The sequence below is a fragment of the Mobula hypostoma genome, chromosome 9 (genome assembly GCF_963921235.1).
Source record: "Mobula hypostoma chromosome 9, sMobHyp1.1, whole genome shotgun sequence".
NCBI lineage: Eukaryota > Metazoa > Chordata > Chondrichthyes > Myliobatiformes > Myliobatidae > Mobula > Mobula hypostoma.
The window spans coordinates 2,108,226-2,128,783 of NC_086105.1; the positions used below are offsets into that span (position 1 = coordinate 2,108,226).

At 43.8% G+C, this 20,558-nt stretch overlaps 1 protein-coding gene across 12 annotated transcripts in view; it reads right to left on the reverse strand.

Annotated features, from left to right (window-relative positions):
* ppfibp1b (PPFIA binding protein 1b) overlaps positions 1–20,558 on the reverse strand; it is a 255,819-nt gene that overhangs the window by 137,763 nt on the left and 97,498 nt on the right. For 11 of the 12 annotated variants that reach the window (XM_063057583.1, XM_063057582.1, XM_063057579.1 and 8 more), the window contains exons 4-6: positions 14,878–14,964; positions 7,858–7,971; positions 3,892–4,023 (exon numbers count right to left, since the gene is read on the reverse strand). In XM_063057583.1, coding sequence (XP_062913653.1) covers positions 3,892–4,023; positions 7,858–7,971; positions 14,878–14,964 — 333 coding nt within the window. The remainder of the gene's footprint in view (positions 1–3,891; positions 4,024–7,857; positions 7,972–14,877; positions 14,965–20,558) is intronic. The other variant, XM_063057586.1, reaches the window with a different exon arrangement.

Below are 20,558 nucleotides of genomic sequence, written 5' to 3' on the forward strand. Positions count from 1 at the left end.
CTCTTCTTAGGCACTGGTACAACTGAAGCCTGCTTGAAGCAGCTGGGTACTTCAGACTGCTGAAGTAAGAAGTTAAAGATCTCAGTAATAACTCCAACCAGTTGATCAGCTGATCAACAGAGGTTTCTAGCACTCGGCCTTGTACCCCATCTGGGTCAGATGCTTTCCATGGATAGGAAATGGATTTTTTTTTAAACTGTATTTTGACTTTAAGTTAAGCAGAAAGCCCAGGTTTACTAACAGCTTTAGAACCTTAGAAATAAATCTGGTTTGAATAAGCTGATGATCACATTTACTTTAATTCTAGAATTTCTACGAAAGCAGAGAGCGTCGTGATAAAGAAGCTGCACATCTAAATCTGCAGGTAACAGTTTAAATGTACTCATCTGCCCAGCAACTCCTTCTCTTTCTCTTGTACTTCATTCTTCCTGTCCTATCACATTCCTCCTTCCTCAGCACTTTACCTCTTCCACCCACCACCTCCCAGCAGCTCACTTCATCCCCCGCCTTCCTCACCCACCTGGTTTCACCTGTCACCTGCCAGTTTGTCCTCCTTCCCTCCTCCCACTACCTTATTTTGGCTCCCACCCGTCCTTTCTTCCCAGTCCTGATGAAGGGTCTCAGCCTGAAACATCGATGATTTATTCTCTTCCCTGGAGGCTGCCTGACCTGCTGAGATCCTCCAGCATTTCACCGCCCCCCCCCCCGCCGTGTTGCTCTGCAATCTCATGTGTTTACATGTAAGGGTACTTAACATTTGCTGTGATAATAAGGCTAATTCGTGTTGGCGCGTGGCCAAGTGGTTAAGGCATTCATCTAGTGATCTGAAGGTCGCTAGTTTGAGCCTCAGCTGAAGCAGCGTGTTGTGTCCTTGAGCAAGGCACTTAACCACACATTGCTCTGCGACAACACTGGTACCAAGCTGTATCGGCCCTAGTGCCCTTCTCTTGGACAACATCGGCGGCATGGAGAGGGGAGACTTGCAGCATGGGCAACTGCCGGTCTTCTATATAACCTTGCCCAGGCCTGCGCCCTGGAAACCTTCCAAGGCACAAATCCATGGTCTCACGAGACTAATGGATGCCTATAGGAAAGGCTAATTCACCCAATTCAAAAATGCCATCTGTACTCCCTTAGTGAATCACAAAATATTTATTACAATACATACATCTAACCTGGTTCAATAATCACCCTTCCAACACAACATGTGTATCTCTGGAGACCATGGCTCCAATTACAAATTAAATATGATGACGGTTTCCAACGTCATTTGGTGTATTTAAGGGAGAGGTTGATAGGTTCTTGATTGGACACAGCATCACCGGTTATAGGGAGAAGGCCGGGGAATGAGGCTGAGGAGGAGGAAATGCATCAACCATGATGGAATGGTAGGACAGACTCAATGGGCCAAATGGCCTAATTCTGTTCCTACGTCAGACCATAAGACATAGGAACAGAATTAAACCATTCAGCCCATCGAGTCTGCTCCACCATTCCATCACTGCTGATTCTGGATCCTACTCAACCCCATATACCTGCCTTCTTGCCTTATTCTTTGATGCCCTGACCGATCAGGAAATGATCAACTTCCAGCTTAAATATATGCACACACTTGGCCCCCACTGTGGCAGAGCATTCCAGATTTACTATTCTTTGGCTAAAAAAATTCTTCCTTACCTCTGTTCTAAAGGGTCGCCCATCAATTTTGAGGCTGTGCCCTCTAGTTCTGGATATCTCCACTATCGGAAACATCCTCTCCACATCTACCTTATCTAGTCCTTCAACATTCGATAAGTTTCAATGAGACCAACCCCTCCCCCCTCCACCCGCATTCTTCTAAATTCCAGTGAATACAGGCCCAAAGCTGCTAAATGCTCCTCATATGTTAACCTCTTCATTCCCACCATCATCCTCGTGAACCTCCTCTAAACTTTCTCCAATGACAACACATCCTTTCTGAGATATGGGGCCCAAAACCATAAACAATATTCCAAGTTCAGCTTGACTAGTGTCTTGTGAAGGCTAAGCATTATCTCCTTGTTTTTATATTCTATTCCCTTGAAATAAATGCCAACATTGCATTTGCCTGCTTTACCACAGACTCAACTGTTAAATTAGCCTTCTAGAAGACTTGCATGAGGACTCCCAAGTCCCTCTGCATCTCAAATGTTTGAACCTTCTCCCCATTTAGATAACCGTCTGCACTATTGTTCCATTTCCCAACACTATTCCATTTGCCACTTTTTTGCCCTTTCTTCCAATTTGTCCAAGTCCTGCTGCAAACATATTGCTTCCTCAGCACTACCTACCCCTCCACCCATCTTCATATCATCCGCAAACTTCGTCACAAAGCATCAATTCACTGACGATGTGAAAAGTAGCTGTCCCAATACTGACCCCGAGGAAAATCTACTGGTCAAGCTGACCCACGACTGTGCTGCAACACACAGCTTGAACCACATCATCAAGTTCGCCGATGACACGACCGTGGTGGGTCTCATCAGCAAGAACGATGAGTCAGCATACAGAGAGGAGGTGCAGCGGCTAACAGACTGGTGCAGAGCCAACAACCTGTCTCTGAATGTGAACAAAAGAGATGGTTGTTGACTTAGAGGAGGACACAGAGCTAACACTCTCCACTGAACATCGACGACTCCTCCGTAGAGATCATTAAGAGCACCAAGTTTCTTGATGTTTACCTGGCGGAGAATCTCACCTGGTCCCTCAACACCAGCTCCATAGCAAAGAAAGCCCAGCAGTGTCTCTACTTTCTGTGAAGGCCAAGTCCATCTCCCACCTCCCCATCCTCACCACATCCTACAGGGGTTGTATTGCGAGCATCCTGAGCAGCTGCATCGCGGCCTGATTCCAAATTTGCACCATCTCGGATCGCAAGACCCTGCAGCTGATAGTGAGGTCAGCTGAGATGATCATCGGGGTCTCTCTTCCCACTATTACAGACTTTTACACCACACGCTGCATCCGCAAAGCAAACAGCATTACAAAGGACCCCACGCACCCCTCATACAAACTCTTCTCCCTCCTGCCATCTGGCAAAAGGCACCGAAGCATTCGGGCTCTCATGACCAGACTGTGTAACATTTTCTTCCCCCAAGCCATCAGACTCCTCAATACCCAGAGCCTGGACTGACACCAACCTACTGCCCTCTACTGTGCCTATTGTCTTGTTTATTATTTATTATCTATTGTAGTGCCTGAACTGTTTGGTGCATTTTATGCAGTCCTGGATAGGTCTGTAGTCTAGTGTAGATTGTGTGTTTTTTCCTTACGTAGTTCAGTGTAGTTTTTGTATTGTTTCATGTAGCACCATGGGCCTGGAAAACGCTGTTTCATTTTTACTATGTTCTTAACCAGCAGTTATGGTTGAAATGACAATAAAAAGTGACTTGACTTGAAGTGTGAAAGAGCAATTGTGTACTTGGTGGAAATAGGGAATGCTGAATGGATTTTAAAGCAGTTAATAAAAGAACTGAAAAATAAGAGGGGGAATGTTTACACTCAGAAAAGATTACCAGAGACGCTCACCATCAGGTTCACGAACAGTTATTACGCCTCAACCATCAAGCTCTTGAACCAGAGGGATAACTTCACACGACATCACTGAACTGATCTAAAAACCTATGGGCTTACTTTCAAGGACTTTGTATCCCATGTTCTCAATATTTACTGCTTATTTATTCATTATTATTTTATTTCTTTGTCTTTACTGTGAATACCTGCAAGAACACAAATCTCAGCTTGTATATGGTGACATACAGTATGTAATTTGTAAATAAATTTACTTTGAACTTGTATTTATTCCGTAAAATAGGTGGTCTTTAAGTAGAAATATGTTCTGAAGCAGAGCAGTGTATTAAATGATTGTCGCACCTCAGTATCTTTATATCTTTCCTCATATTCCAACCGGTCCTTTTCCATTGCATTCAACTTTATTTTCAGGTTTGACACCTCAGCCAGAAGATCCAGTTTCTGAGTTTCCAATGATGTTCTGCTTAGGAGTTCCTGCAACAAAGTATACCTTTGAACACCTTTCCAAAAAAACGTACAGAGAATTTAATTACAAATTATAATGAAATCTTATGATTGGGGAAAGTGGAGACAACAGCTGAAATAGTCATAGTCATACTTTATTGATCCCAGGGAAAATTGGTTTTCATTACAGTTGCACCATAAATAATAAATGGTAATAGAACCATAAATAGTTAAATAGTAATATGTAAATTATGCCAGTAAATTATGAAATAAATCCAGGACCAGCCTATCGGCTCAGGGTGTCTGACCCTCCAAGGGAGGAGTTGTAAAGTTTGATGGCCACAGGCAGGAATGACTTCCTATGATGCTCTGTACTGCATCTCGGTGGAATGAGTCTCTGGCTGAATGTACTCCTGTGCCCACCCAGTACATTATGTAATGGATGGGAGACATTGACCAAGATGGCATGCAACTTAGTCAGCATTTAGAAATCATACTTTCTAAACAACAGAAATTTGTCCGGGTATTTCCTGTCCATAAAACACAAGACAAATGAAATCTGGTCTTAATGCAAGTTGCTATGGGCAATGCTGTCAAGCAGTATATCATTAAAATGCTCAAAGATGCTCAGCTTGCTACTCCATAGTGTGTTCAAACTCAGGGCTAGGGACATTATAAGAAGCATGTCGAGGCATTAGAGAGGGTGCAAAAGACGATTAGCAGGATCACTCACAACACGCTGGAGGAACTCAGCAGGTCGGGCAGCATCCGTGGAAACGATCAGTCAACGTTTCGGGCCGGAACCCTTCGTCAGGACTGAAGGGGGAAGGGGCAGAGGCTCTATAAAGAAGGTGGGGGGAGGGTGGGAAGGAGAAGGCCGGTAGGTTCCAGGTGAAAAACCAGTAAGGGGAAAGATAAAGGGGTGGGGGAAGGGAGGCAGGGAGGTGATAGGCAGGAAAGGTGAAGAAAGAATAGAGGAAAACACAATGGGTAGTAGAAGGAGGTGGAACCATGAAGGAGGTGATAGGCAGCTGGGGGAGGGAGCAGAGTGAAATAGGGATAGGGGAAGGGAGCGGAAGGGAATTACCGGAAGTTAGAGAACTCTATGTTCATACCAAGGGGCTGGAGACTACCTAGACGGTATATGAGGTGTTGCTCCTCCAACCTGAGTTTAGCCTCGTCATGGCAGTAGAGGAGGCCATGTATGGACATATCTGAATGGAAATGGGAAGCAAAGTTGAAGTGGGCGGCTACTGGGAGATCCTGTCTGTTTCGGCGGACGGAGCAGAGGAGCTTGACGAAGTGGTCCCCCAATCTGCGTCGAGTTTCACCGATGTAGAGGAGGGCACACCGGATGCAATAGATGACCCCAACAGACTCACAAGTGAAGTGTTGCCTCACTTGGAAGTATGATTAGCAGGATGCTGCCTGGATTGGAGGGCATGTGCTTTAACGAGAGGTTGGACAAACTTAAGCTATTTTCACTGGAGGGGTGGAGGCTAAGGAGAGATGACAGAGGTTTATAAGATTGTGAGAGACATAGATAGAGTAGACAGACAGTACCTTTTTCCAGGGTTGAAACGTCTAATGCCAGGGGGCATGCACTCAGGGTGAGAAGGTCATTTCAAAAGAGATGCAAGGGGCAAGTCATTTTTTATATACAAGCAGAATATAGTGGGTGCCTGGAATGTACTGTGTGGGGTGGTGGTAGAAGCAGAAGCATTTGAGACTTGAGACATTTAGATAGTCACATGGATGTGAAGAAAATGGAAGGACATGGACATGGCGTAGGCAGAAGAGATTAGTTAGTTAGCAATTTGATTACTCATTGGTTTGGAACAACATGGGCCAAAGAGCCTGTTTCAGTGCTGTACTGTGCTATGTTCTGTGCTCCATAATCTGCTCTATAAGTGAGCCACTGCAACTACTCCAGCAAGGATCTCAGTAAAACTGAAATTAATGGGAATGGGGAACTCACTCAATTGGCTCCTGTACCTTGCACAAGTGAAGTTGCTGGAGATCACTGTAGGCTAATCTCAGTTCACAGACATCACTGGAGTTCCTCTAGGCAAAATCCTCGGCCCAAAACATCCAAAGGGCAGAAGGAAGGATGCTCTAATGTTAATGTTTCATTTCACTCATGGATTCCTCATTATAACATTTTTTCTATGCAAGAGGATCTGGGCAAGAGTCAGCTTTGGGCTCAAGTGGCAAGGAGTACTTTGCACCAGAGTGCAATCAGATGAATAGAGTATGATGTTCTCCTAAATCAACGGGTCCTCAGGAGGCTGTATGGTCCCAACTGGGATCGGCATATTCTGATGCAGAGTGGGCAAGAATAAGTGATGGCTGAGGCTTGAGGTGCAGTCTTTTAGTTGTTCAGTCTCTCCTTTCGTAGCTGCCGCTTGTTCTCTGCAGCACAGCAGAGGTCATTCTCAGGTATTGCAGCTCCCTTTTTGGACCGATTTCCTCCAGGTGTATCTCCTTAGTGCACCTTTTATGTGCCCGACAAAGAACATCACCAATAATAGAAAAAGAACATACCCACCATATAGGTACTAAAAACATACCCACCATATGGGTACTAGGGTTGGAGAAACCCACGAGCAGATCAGAGGTTGGATATCCTACAGCTGGAAACCTCTCCTTTACTGGCTTAAACACAAAGCAAATGTATCAAAGTATGTATATGTCACCATATACTACCTCGAGATTCAACCAGATTTTCAATCTCCCTCCAATATGCTGAGTTGTCACCACCTCTGATTCATCCAAAAATATTGGTGTTGTCAGCAAACTTGAATATGGTGTTGGAGCTGCACCTAGCCACAGTCACAGATACAAGGCGAATAGAGCAGGAAGCCAAGCAGGCAGCCTTGGGGTGCACCTACGCTGATGGCATTTATGGAAGAGGTGTTGTTGCCAATCCATACAGACTGGGGTCTGCAGTCTAAGAATACAGAGGATCTAGCTGCACAAGGAGGTATGGAGGACAGGAGTGTGGTGGAATCACCTACCTGGATGAGTGCAGCTCTTAATACCATTCAAGCAGTTGAATACTGCCCATGACAAAACACACCACTTTACAGCCCCCACAATGAACATTTAGTTATTTAGCGCTCCCATTACCCACAGTTTTAGCCTGTATCATCAATACATTGCATCGCAGCAACTCATCTTGGTTTCATAGATTGTGTTTTTCAAACCTACAACCTCACCTGCCTGGAAGGACAACCTTGGCCATTGTAAGGAAGTACTATCCATTACCAAGATACACACCACTCAATTCAGAACACTGTGCGAGAATCCTGGAACTTTCTACCTAAAAGAAACTATGAAGTACAACAGCTACTGCAGTCCATGTGGTGAAAGGTGACAGCATCGCCTCCTGAAGGACAACCAGAGTAGTGCAAGGGGCACCCATGCTCTGCACTAATGAAACAATAGACAACAGCTTTGAAGCTGGACTCTCAGCATTATTCTTGTTTAAAAGTTTACACGCCAAGGAATTAAGTATTTTATGTTTATAATTCTTGCTCACTCCAAGGTGAAACATCTGGTAGTGTGAAGGAGACATCATGAAGTAAGAGGGGATGAAATCACAGCAGCTGATTTCATAGGAACAAAAGGTACATTTGCAGGGCTGTTGGAAATGGAGAAAACTGAATTAAGAATCTCCTTCAGAGATGCAAGTCATTAGGGGCCACGAATTACTGTGATTGTAGCAGAGGCACAATAATTCCAATGGCTCTTACAACTCAGTAACTTGCAATTCCCCCACATGAATGATTGATAAAGTGCTGCTTAACTGAAGTCACTTCAAACATCAATTGTTCATTTTCCTCTCCCAACTACTTCATGTACCTGTTGCAACATCTCCTCTGTGGCATTCAACTTCTCCCGGTGTTCATCCAGACAACACTCGAGGTCTCGAATCTTCTCTCCCTGAGCCTCCACCTGGTCTGTTAGAACACTCACCTATGAGACAGAAAACAGGACTTCTGGTAGAGTCACAAAGATCACCACCTCCACAGAGGTTTGGTGCTACAGTCATGACTGTTCACAACTGCAGCTATAAACTTGAAACATGCTTCAAATACCAAACCTCAGCTGCTCGCTGATTAAACAAATTGATGTTTATGCTGGCATGTTCAATCGTGCCCATGTCCCTGAGTTATAGAAACTAATTTTCAGATTAGGTTCCATAAGTAAAGTCTTTTATTCCATAGTTGCAGGATTCACAGAATATGAATCAATTTGCATAGCGTTGGACTACACTAACACTTAGCTGTCAGGTCCACAGAGAATCACTACCCGGCGTGCTCCGTACTTTCCTGCTTGTGTACTGTTACGGAGAAGCCCACTCCAAGAGCAGCTTATACGCTGCTGAGACAAGTTTTGTAGCCAAGCCTTCACTGTAACGTTGGCCATAGACAACACAACTTGCACAATCCCTTTTGAGAACCGAGTATGGGCATGGTGGGCTTGCTATGTTGGCGCTGGAATGTGTGTTGACACTTGCAGACTGTCCCAGTATACCCTTCGGTGTGTTGGCTGTTTATGCAAACAATGGATCTCATAAGACATAGGAGCTGAATTGGGCCACTCGGTCCATCAAATCTGCTCCACCTATCTATCACAGCTGATTTATTCTCCCTCTCAACCCAGTCCCCTGCCTTCTCCCCATAGCCTTTAACACTGTGACTAATCAAGAACATATCAACCTCCGTTTTAAATATACCCACTGACTTGCCTCTACATGTGATAAATAAATCTGAATCTGGGCAAGTTTGTTTATTTTTATTTCAACATTTATTTAACAGTGGAAACATCTGGAACCAGTGAGCTAGCCTTAGAGCTGTCAGAAAGCCACCCATGAATGACCATGATGTATTCACAGCACCTTGCTGAACATCACTGCTATCTGATGAGAACCCTGTAGTCACAGAAACCTAGTATTGGCTGGGGCTAGTGATCATGGATAGAATTACCATCATCTGTCCCACTTAATAATTATAAGTTCAGGTTTATTGTCATCTGACTATAAATACAGTATATACAACCGAATGAAAGCACATTCCTCTGGACTGAGACACTGAGGCTGTCTACAAGAAGGGTCAGAGCTACCTCTATTTCCTGAGGAGACTGAGGTCTTTTAACATCTGCCGGACGATGCTGAAGATGTTCTACGAGTCTGTGTTGGCCAGTGCGATCATGTTTGCTGTTGTGTGCTGGGGCAGCAGGCTGAGGGTGGCAGACACCAACAGAATCAACAAACTCATTCGTAAGGCCAGTGATGTTGTGGGGATGGAACTGGACTCCCTGACGGTGGTGTCTGAAAAGAGGATGCTGTCCAAGTTGCATGCCATCTTGGACAATGTCTCCCATCCACCATCCACTACATAATGTACTGGGTGGGCACAGGAGTACATTCAGCCAGATACTCATTCCACCGAGATGCAACACAGAGCGTCATAGGAAGTCATTCCTGCCTGTGGCCATCAAACTTTACAACTCCTCCCTTGGAGGGTCAGACACCCTGAGCCAATAGGCTGGTCCTGGACATTTCATAATTTCCTGGCATAATTTACATATTACTATTTAATTATGTATGGTTTTATTACTATTTAATTATTTATGGTGCAACTGTAACGAAAACCAATTTCCCTTGGGATCGATAAAGTATGTCTATGACTATGATCATGATCATGGTGCACCTGCACGACATACACAATACAGTACAAAAACCAAAGTATTATACTATATATAAAAGATCATTCAAAATACATATAGAAAAGGGTAGCACAAGTAAACAGTAAGCAGCTCACAGTCCTAGTGACGACACCTCAGTGGTGTCAGGGCATTCATTAGATTCACAGTCTGGGGCAAGAAGCTGTGACCAAGTCTGGCAGCCCTAGTCTTGAAGATCTGTATCTCCCTCCTGACAGTAGTGCGTCAGAGATTGTGGGGTGGGTGGTAGGGATCCTCAGCAGTGCTTCAAACTCTTCGTCTACAATGCTCCCAGTAAATGTCACAAATGGGGAGGAGAGAGGAGACCCCAATGATCCTCTTGGCAGTCTTTACCCTGTAGGGTCTTGCAGTCCAATGTTTTGCGGTTTCTGTACCACACAATGATGCAGCCAGATAGGACACTATCCATAGTGCTCCTGTAGAAAGTTGTTGAAATGGGGAGGGCTAGGCCAAGAAAAGAGCGATGTACTCAATCTCCTCAGACTCAAAGGAGAGGAGACATTGAGTCCAGGTTAGATCATCCATTATGTGCACACCAAGGAATTTAGTGCTCTTCACAGCAGAGCAACTGATATGCAATGGATAGTGGTCGACCTTTGGCTATCTTTTGTCGTCCACACTGTATCATCAACAATTTAATACTGTTGAGGTGGATCTGGCAATCTAGTCTTGAGTCAGCAGCGTGAACAGCAGCAGACTGAGCAAACAATCCTGGGGGGGCACCAGTGATTAGCGTGATGGAACTTGAGATGTTGCTGCCAACTCAGACAGATTGGGGTCTTCCAGTCAAGTTGTACAAAACACAGCATATCGTGTGGTTACTAAATTATGTACAGTCTTACAGCTATAAAATATAGCTTGTAAAGCATGTCTAAAAACTTGCACCAATTTGTTATCATAAACATAACCTTTATTCGTGTTAAGATACAAGATTCAAGATTGTTTAATGTCATTTTCAATACGCAAGTGAAAAGGAGAACAAAATATTTGTTACTTGGCTCTGATGCAGAACCAAAAACAAAAAAACAGTAAGGAACACAATAATTTTAAAAAGCAATAAATATACAAGATAACTTGTACACACAGATTGTATGCAATAGGGCACTAGGTACAGGATTGTCTGTACACAAGGTGACTGACAGGAAATGATAGAGTAGTGGTGCTTGGGGGCATGGAGGGGCAGATTAGTGCCTGGGGATTTTACCACTTGGGGAAAGTAACTACTTTTGAAGCTACACACATAGAAGTTGCTGGTGAACGCAGCAGGCCAGGCAGCATCTCTAGGAAGAGGTGCAGTCGACGTTTCAGGCCGAGACCCTTCGTCAGGACTAACTGAAGGAAGATTGAGTAAGGGATTTGAAAGTTGGAGGGGGAGGGGAGATCCAAAATGATAGGAGAAGACAGGAGGGGGAGGGATAGAGCCGAGAGCTGGACAGGTGATAGGCAAAAGGGATACGAGAGGATCATGGGACAGGAGGTCTGGGAAGAAAGACAAGGAGGTGGGGGCAACCCAGAGGATGGGCAAGGGGTATATTCAGAGGGACAGAGGGAGAAAAAGGAGAGTGAGATAAAGAATGTGTGTATAAAAATAAGTAACAGATGGGGTACGAGGGGGAGGTGGGGCATTAGCGGAAGTTAGAGAAGTCAATGTTCATGCCATCAGGTTGGAGGCTACCCAGACGGAATATAAGGTGTTGTTCCTCCAACCTGAGTGTGGCTTCATCTTTACAGTAGAGGAGGCTGTGGATAGACATGTCAGAATGGGAATGGGATGTGGAATTAAAATGTGTGGCCACTGGGAGATCCTTCTTTCTCTGGCGGACAGAGCGTAGGTGTTCAGCAAAGCGGTCTCCCAGTCTGCGTCGGGTCTCGCCAATATATAAAATATGTTGCTTGAATTTCCAGCATCTGCAGAATTCCTGTTGTTTACTTTTGAATCTGGTGGTCCTGGCTTGGATGTTGCATAGTCCTCCCTGATGGGAGCGGGACAAGCTGTCCATGAGCAGGGTGGGTGAGATGTTTAGTCATCGTCATACTTTATTGATCCCAGGGGAAATTGGGTTTCGTTACAGTTGGTCCATAAATAATAAATAGTAATAGAACCATAAATAGTTAAGTAGTAATATGTAAATTATGCCAGTAAATTACAAAATAAATCCAGGACCAGCCTATCGGCTCAGGGTGTCTGACCCTCCAAGGGAGGAGTTGTAAAGTTTGATGGCCACAGGCAGGAATGACTTCCTATGACGCTCTGTGTTGCATCTCGGTGGAATGAGTCTCTGGCTGAATGTACTCCTGTGCCCACCCAGTACATTATGTAGTGGATGGGAGACATTGTCCAAGATGGCATGCAACTTAGACAGCATCCTCTTTTCAGACACCACCATCAGAGAGTCCAGTTCAATCCCCACAACATCACTGGCCTTACGAATGAGTTTGTTGATTCTGTTGGTGTCTACTACCCTCAGCCTGCTGCCCCAGCACACAACAGCAAACATGATAGCACTGGCCACCACAGACTCAGCATCGTCCGGCAGATGTTAAAGGACCTCAGTCTCCTCAGGAAATAGAGATTGCTCTGACTCTTCTTGAAGACAGCCTCAGTGTTCTTTGACCAGTCCAGTTTATTGTCAATTCGTATCCCCAGGTATTTGTAATCCTCCACCATGTCCATACTGATCCCCTGGGTGGAAACAGGGGTCACCGGTACTTTAGCTCTCCTCAGGTCTACCACCAGCTCCTTAGTCTTTTTCACATTAAGCTGCAGATAATTCTGCTCACACCATGTGACAAAGTTTCCTACCATAGCCCTGTACTCAGCCTCATCTCCCTTGCTGATGCATCCAAGTATGGCAGAGTCATCCGAAAACTTCTGAAGATGACAAGACTCTGTGCAGTAGTTGAAGTCCGAGGTGTAAATGGTGAAGAGAAAGGGAGACAACAGTCCCCTGTGGAGCCCCAATGCTGCTGATCACTCTGTCAGACACACAGTGTTGCAAGCACACCTACTGTGGTCTGCCAGTCGGGTAATCAAGAATCCATGATACCAGGGAAGCTTCCACCTGCATCACTGTCAGCTTCTCCCCCAGCAGAGCAGAGTGGATGGTGTTGAACGCACTGGAGAAGTCAAAAAACATGACCCTCACAGTGCTCGCTGACTTGTCCAGGTGGGCATAGACACGGTTTCATGATATTGCTGGCCTTTTTCAGGCACTTTTCTGTATCAAGGGTTAATGTAAACAACTTCACAGTGTGGTGGAACAATCAAATTCTCATCATGTTTTATAAGTACTTAGGAGTACCACAATCTCTAATCTTTGAGAGCATGCAAAAGAGTGGGTAATTTCTAAAAGAGATATGAGGGGCAAGTTGTTTTTTTTTGGGGTAAACAGAGTGTGGTGGGTGCCTTGAATACATTGCATGGGTTGGTGGTAGAGGCAGATACATTAGAGACTTTTAAGAGACATTTGGATAGGCACATGAATGTGAGGAAAATGGAAGGATATGGACATTGTGCACTCAGAGGGGATTAGTTAGGTTGCCATTTGATTACTAATTTAATTGGATCAGCACAACATTGTGGGCAGAAGAGTCTGTTGCTGTACTGTTCTGTGCAACTTTGAAGGAAATTGATTTACATTGGTTTATTATTGTCATGTATACCGAGATAAGAGTGAAAAGCTTGCTTGCGTACCACCCAGACAGATCATGCCAAATCTGTGTACATCAAGGTAGTTGAAAGAAAACAAAATAAAATGGAGCAGGAACAGCAAAAGTGCAGTGAGGTAGGCAAGATCTCAGCAGTTCTTTAACATATCAGAACTCCATCAACAGTGATAGAAACTCCCCTCAAGTCTGGTGGGACATGCTATAAAGTGGGATTAGTTTCAGAAATAAGCATAGAAACTGCTGGAAACACTCAGATCAGCATCAAGAGAAATACTTAGTTATCAAGTTACAGACATCACAAGCTTGAGACTACAAAATTCCTTGATGTGCAGATAACAGACAATCTAATCTGGACCCATAACACCACCGCATTAGTCAAGGCACAGCAGCATTACACTTTGAAGAGATTGAAGCGTGCAAGGCTCCCCACCCCCATTCTAACTATTTTCTACAAGGGCACCATTGAGAGTGTTCTGTGTGGTACAGAAGCTGCAAGGCATCAGATTGCAAGACCCTAAACAGGATAGTACAAACTGCTGAGAGGATCATCAGGGTCCTTCTCCACCCATTGATGACATTTACCTGGAGCATAGACAAAGGGCTTGAAGCACTGTCGAGGACCTTTACCTCCCATCCCATAATATCTTTGACCCACTTCTCTCGATAAACTGGTACAGGAGCTTCAGGACTAGGACTGCCAGACAGCTTCTTTGCTTAGGCTGTAAGACTAATGAATACTACCACCACCAGTGTTAACAGTAGAACAGCAAGCTGTTTACTGGACTGTTTACTTGTGCTGCACACTACATGCATTTTGAATTTTTAAAGAAAATCTTATTTATGGTAATATTTTGTTCCATGTGCTATGTACGAATTTTCTGTAACAGCCTAGTCAGGCTTTTACAGCTAATGCTCTAGGGCATTTCACTTAATAGTTTTTTTGTAGAGGCAATGTGTTCTGCTGGTAGTGTTGGGTTACCATTAAAGATATGAGGTTATGGTGTTCAGCTTAGGAATATCGGGTCAGCCAATCAGGTTGATGGAATTGGGAGAAGGTTCTAGAGAAAGCTGGGTGGAGAGGTTTTGTGATGGATTCTAAAGGGCTCGAGGTCCTTTCTCAGGGGGAGCTGGAGAGAAGATCGAGAAATCCGGTGGTAGGATTTGCTCTAACCGGAATGTGCGATTCGATGGGAGTACATACACACAGCACATAAAACATACACATACATACACTGCACCAAGTTTAAACTTGTGCACAGGAGACAAAAATGTAAGTTAACTATTTATCTTTGAGTTTATCTTTGATGGTGGCAGTTTTTAAACTCCATTAGTTTTGTACCTAGACCTAATATAATGTATCAAACTGTCACTGTCTGATTAAATTGATCTGTAGAATAAAATACAAATAGTGTAAATATATCACCTTGCCAACAATAGTTATCAAATTACATAATTTTTACTTACTTGCAAAACCAGTGATTCTTTATCACCTTCCAGGCGTGCTAGCCTATCTTGGTACGCATCGCCAGAGACAGAGATGTGGCCATTTGTCTGTTTAAAAACCAAGATTAGAGTAGTAAACTTAACTCCTTTCAGTTGTAATACATCAGATTTATCACACTCTATAGTCACTGCTTTACCGGGAAGAGAATGCTTAAACAGTAGGAGAAAGCATTAAGCTGCAACTGCAACTATATCATCCTTTTTGGGAAGTGGCTAACAGAGGTTGAGACAATTTCCAGTGATGAACAGAAAGAATGGTTGGGATGGATTGGGGGAGGAGAGGGAAGCAGGTGGTACTGACCTAGTCAGTGATTGCACTCACACAAACAAACAATAGTGCCTAAACAGAAAAAGATTAATAATCTGAAGATGAATAATTTTCAAAATGCTGAGAAATACTGATAAAACCCAGAAAGTGACTAGGATTTCTCTCTAGGCGATGCTTCATACAGCTGGGAGGGACAGCTAGAGTAATGCTTTAGTGTCAGCAACTGGGGTTCAATTCCTGCCACCATCTGTAAGGAGTTTTAACGTTCTCCCTCTGACTACGTGGGTTTCCTCCAGCTGCTTGGGTTTCCTCCCACATTCCAAAGACGCAAGTTGTGGTCATGTTAGGTTGACACCAGAAGCGTGACAACACTTTCAGGCTGCACCCAGCACATCCTTGGACTGTGGGGTATTAGACACAAAGAATGCAATTCACTGTATGTTTCAATGTATACATGACAAATAAAGCTAATATTGATTTTTTATCTTTTCACCAAGAACCAGAGTAGCCCTCCATTAAGACAGCATACACAAGCATGCTAATTACAGGTGGCCCCCGTTTTCCGAATGTTCGCTTTACGACACCTCGCTGTTACGAAAAAAGGCAGCACTCGCCCGAACAGCCAAGCTCCTCCCCCGGAACTGCATTCTAGCCAGCATTGCTTAAACACGTGCTTTATCTCGATTTATTTTGTGCATCCGTTAGCAAGATGAGTTCTAAGGTATCCGAAAAGCCTAAAAGAGCTCGCAAGGGTATTATACTTAGCGTAAAACTAGACATAATTAAGCATTTCGATCATGGTGAACGAAGTAAGGACATTGTCTGCTCATTGAACTTGCCTGCGTTCACCATTTGCACTATTTATATGCAGAGAGAAAGAATTTTGAAAGCTGCCAATATTACTGTTGGTTCTGCTCATAGCAAAGTGATCTCTCTTAGTAGGCATCCAATAATGGATAAAATGGAAAGTCTATTGCTTGAGTGGATTGATGGGTGTACAAAGCGTGGTGTTTCGTTAAGTTTTCTTATACTTAAGGAGAAATCAGTCTTTTTAATATGCTGAAACAGAAAGCACTGGACGATGGTGATGAAAGTGGAATTTAAAGGTAGTCATGGGTGGTTTGATCGGCTTCTGAGGCGAGGGCAGCTTCATAGTTTAAGCAGTGGTCCCCAACCTCCGGGCCACGGACTGATACATTGCCGCGAAGAATGCAACGGTAATCAGAACGCACCCAGCACATCTTTAAGAAAAAAGTCGAAATAAACAAGCTAATTAATTAGGTGCTGCCTGGCACGTAAATGTCGGCCCAGATCAGCGGCGATTGCCGATTGCGTCAGGTGGTTATTTGTATAAGCAAGTGTTTAACTGTGACGAAACTACAATTTACTGGAGTCTTCCCGATTCCGGTAAGTGAAACTACACCGTACAGACATTATTTCTATTTTATGTAGGCTGTGTATTTTTGCGTGTTATTTGGGATGATTTGGCAGCTTCATAGCTTATAGGTTACTGGAGAGAGTGTTTCTGCCGACAGCGCTTCCGCGAAATTTTCACTGCGCTAGACAGTGCTGCAGAAAAGTATTTCTACCTTATATAGGCTGTGTATTTATCATAACGTTCCTGCTTTTACTATACGTTACTGTTATTTTAGGTTTTGTGTGTTATTTGGCATGATTTTGTAGGTTATTTTTTGGTTCTGGGAACGCTCAAAATTTTTTCCCATATTAATAATTGGTAATTGCTTATTCACTTTATGACATTCCGGCTTACGAACCGCTTCATAGGAACGCTCTACCTTCGGATAGCGGGGGAAACCTGTATACACAATGAGCTCAAAGTATACAATTGAGAGATCATTTGACATGGATCTCAAGCACTCCACATAGCATAACAATTCAGAATTAGATCCTCTCTGGGCAAGATGCCATGAAGCAGCTTCACAACAGAATAAGCAATTTGTCCAAACCTGCACTTAGTGTCCATTACACTAGATCGAGCAGGCGGTATAGAAGAGGCCCTTCGACCTTCATTATCGTGCTGACCTTTTAACCTAGTCTATGATCAATCTAACCCTTGCCTCCCACATACCCCTCCAGTTTTCTATCATACATGTGCCTATCTGGTAGTGCATTCCACATATCCATCACTCTGTGGTAAAACTTACCTCTGGCATTCCCCCTATCACATTCAAATTGATGCCCACCCCTACCCCTTGTATTAACAAAGACTTCTCTGCCTTACATGGAGTAGATGCAGAGGGCCAGTCAGGCTGACCCTCCTGACCTGGGAGCTGCCAGGTACAGTACACCGAGCCCAAGCAAGGAGTAGAAGTCAGGCTGGGAAAAGGGCTCTTTGCTGAGGACCTGAACGAATTTAAATATTTTTGACAGAAATATTTAAAAAAACCCTCTAAAAGTCTAACATTTTAAAGTTTAATAAAATAATAATTGATGTTATTTTTATTCTTTTCTTTATCCTAGTCCCTTCCACTAAGAAAAGGTAACAGAAGTTAGGTAGTGGTATGCTCCTCTGCAGGATGTAGATCAGGGACACCAGTGCTCCTGCTGACTGTACCTGTGGGAATAAAGTCAGCTATGGACCTGTCAGACTACAGAACAGCAAGAGCAGAGGGTGGATTCGCAATGGAGTATCCTGGATGCAGAAAATATGCCAGAAAGTTAGTCATACTGCAGTCTCAGTGAGAGGAGATCCCAGCACATCCCAAGATTACACTAGTTGGTAATGCAAATGACTCACATAGCGTCCATTATTAAGGACCTCCAACACCCAGGGCATGCCCTTTTCTCACTGTTACCATCAGGCAGGAGCTACAGAAGCCTGAAGGCACACACTCAGCGATTCAGGAACAGCTTCTTCCCCTTTGCCATCCGATTCCTGAATGGACATTGAACACTTGGACACGACCTCACTTTTTTAATATATCGTATTTCTGTTTTTTTGCACATTTTCTTAATCTATTCAATATACGTATACTGTAATTGATTTACTTATTATTTTTATTTATCTTTTCTCCTCTATATTATGTATTGCATCGAACTGCTGCTGCTAAGTTAACAAATTTCATGTCACATACCAGTGATAATAAAGCTGATTGTGACTGTAGGTTTCGATGTGTATGTAATAAATAAATGAATATGAATCAGGAAGAGAAGCCGCCCACTATGGCCATTCTCCTTTCAAACAGGTGCACTATGCTTGGGACACACAAAACTGTAGATAATGGATTCTAGAGCAAGGAAAAGAATCTGCTTGAGGACCTCAGTGAGTCAAGCTGTATTTTGAGGGCAAAAGAATAGCTGACATTTCAGGTCAAGACCCTATGTCAAGACTGCAGTGGACGCTGTGGTGGTGGTGGGGGGGTTGGGGTAGAGAGTGTGGAGGGGAAATGGACCCTTGTGTGAAAACAGCAGCCACATCACAACCTGTGGCACGTGGGGCTTCTGTTGTACTGTGTACGGTCAGAGAGGGGATGAAACAAGTCCAATAGGCAGGGCATATAAGTAACTGGTCTTGAGGGGAAGGTAGCATCTACGAAGAGGAATGAATAGTCGATGTTTCAGGCAGGGACCCTTTATCAGGACTGGAAAGGAAGGGTACAGAAGCCAGAATAAGATGGAATGAGGGGGAGGAGTACAAGTTAGTAAGTGACGGGTGAGGCCAGGTGAGGGGGAAACTGGCAGGGAGCAGTGGTGGATGAAGTGAGAAGCTGGGAAACGATAGGTGAAAAAGGTAAACGGCTGAAGAAGGAACACACACAAAATGCTGGAGGACTGCAGCATGTATGAAACGGAATAAACAGTCAACTCTTTATTCCTCTGGCACCGAGTTTCTCCAGCACTGTGTTACACAAAACTAAACTACATCTATTTTAATGCAGGGCAGATGAATTCGTTAACATAAGGGACTACAATATTGTTGCCATCACTGAAAAATGGGAGGATGGCAACTCACTATCTGAGTATGGACTTCTCAGATGAGAAAGATGTAGATGTAAAAGAGAAAGCGGTATCCCAATGGACAGGATTAACTTGAATGTGAAGCCATTTTAAGTTCAGTGCATTCCAGTTAATTGGGAACACATTCGGGACCAGTATATTTTGGCCCAATTCGCCGAAGTCTCATGGAAATAGTTAGAAAGGTATAAAGAGACAAACTGAATAACAAATTATGTATTTAAATAAAATATAGAAGAAACCACTTTTTAAATTGCCTTCTGTTGGTTTTTAAGCGCTTCCCAATCCTCTAACTTCCCACTAATTTTTGCTCTATTATATGCCCTCTCTTTGGCTTTAACTTCTTGTTAGCCACGGTTGTGTCATTTTTCCTTTAGAATACTTCTTTCTCTTTAGGATGTATATATCCTGCGCCTTCAGAATTACTTCCAGAAAATCCAGCCATTGCCGCTCTGCCGTCATTCCTGCCAGTGTTCTTGTCCAATCAATTCCGGCCAACTCCTCTCTCATGCCTCTGTAATTCCATTCACTCCACTGTAATACTGATACATCTGACTTTAGCTTCTCCTTCTCAAATTTAAGGGTGAATTTGATCATATTATGATCACTTGGCCCCAGGGATTCTTATACCTTAAGATCTCTAATCAATTCTGGTTCATAGCTGATCCTCTAGTGGGCTCAATCATAAGCTGCTCTAAAAGATCCAACTTGTAGGCACTCTAGAAATTCCCCTCCTGGAATCCAGCACCAACCTGATTTCCCCAATCTACCTGCATATTGAAATTCCCCATGACTATTGTAATATTAACACGAGGATTTGTCCACCCTCCCCCTTTTCTTTCTCCCTGGGCCTCCTGTCCCATGATCCTCTCATATCCCTGTTGCCAATCACCTGTCCAGCTCTTGGCTCCATCCCTCCCCCTCCTGTCTTCTCCTATCATTTCCGATCTCCCCCTCTCAAATCTCTTACTAGCTCTTCCTTCAGTTAGTCCTGACGAAGGGTCTCGGCCCAAAACGTCGACTGTCCCTCTTCCTGCCTGGCCTGCTGCGTTCACCAGCAACTTTTAATATCTATTGTAACATTGCCCTTTTGGCATGCATTTTCTATCTCCCATTGCAGTTTGTAACCACATCCTGACTACTGTTTGGGGGTTTGTATACAACTTCCCTCGGGGTCTTTTCACCCTTGCAGCTCCTTAGCTCTATTCACAATGATTCAACACTTTCCAACTCAATTTCAGCTCTTTGTACTGAATTGATTTCATTTTTTAAACCAACAGAGCAATGCCGCCCCCTCCAGCTTTCTGCCTATACTTTTGATACAATGTGTATCCTTGGGCATCAAGCTTCCAGATACTTCCTTTCAGCTATGATTCAGTGGTGCCTACAACATCGTACC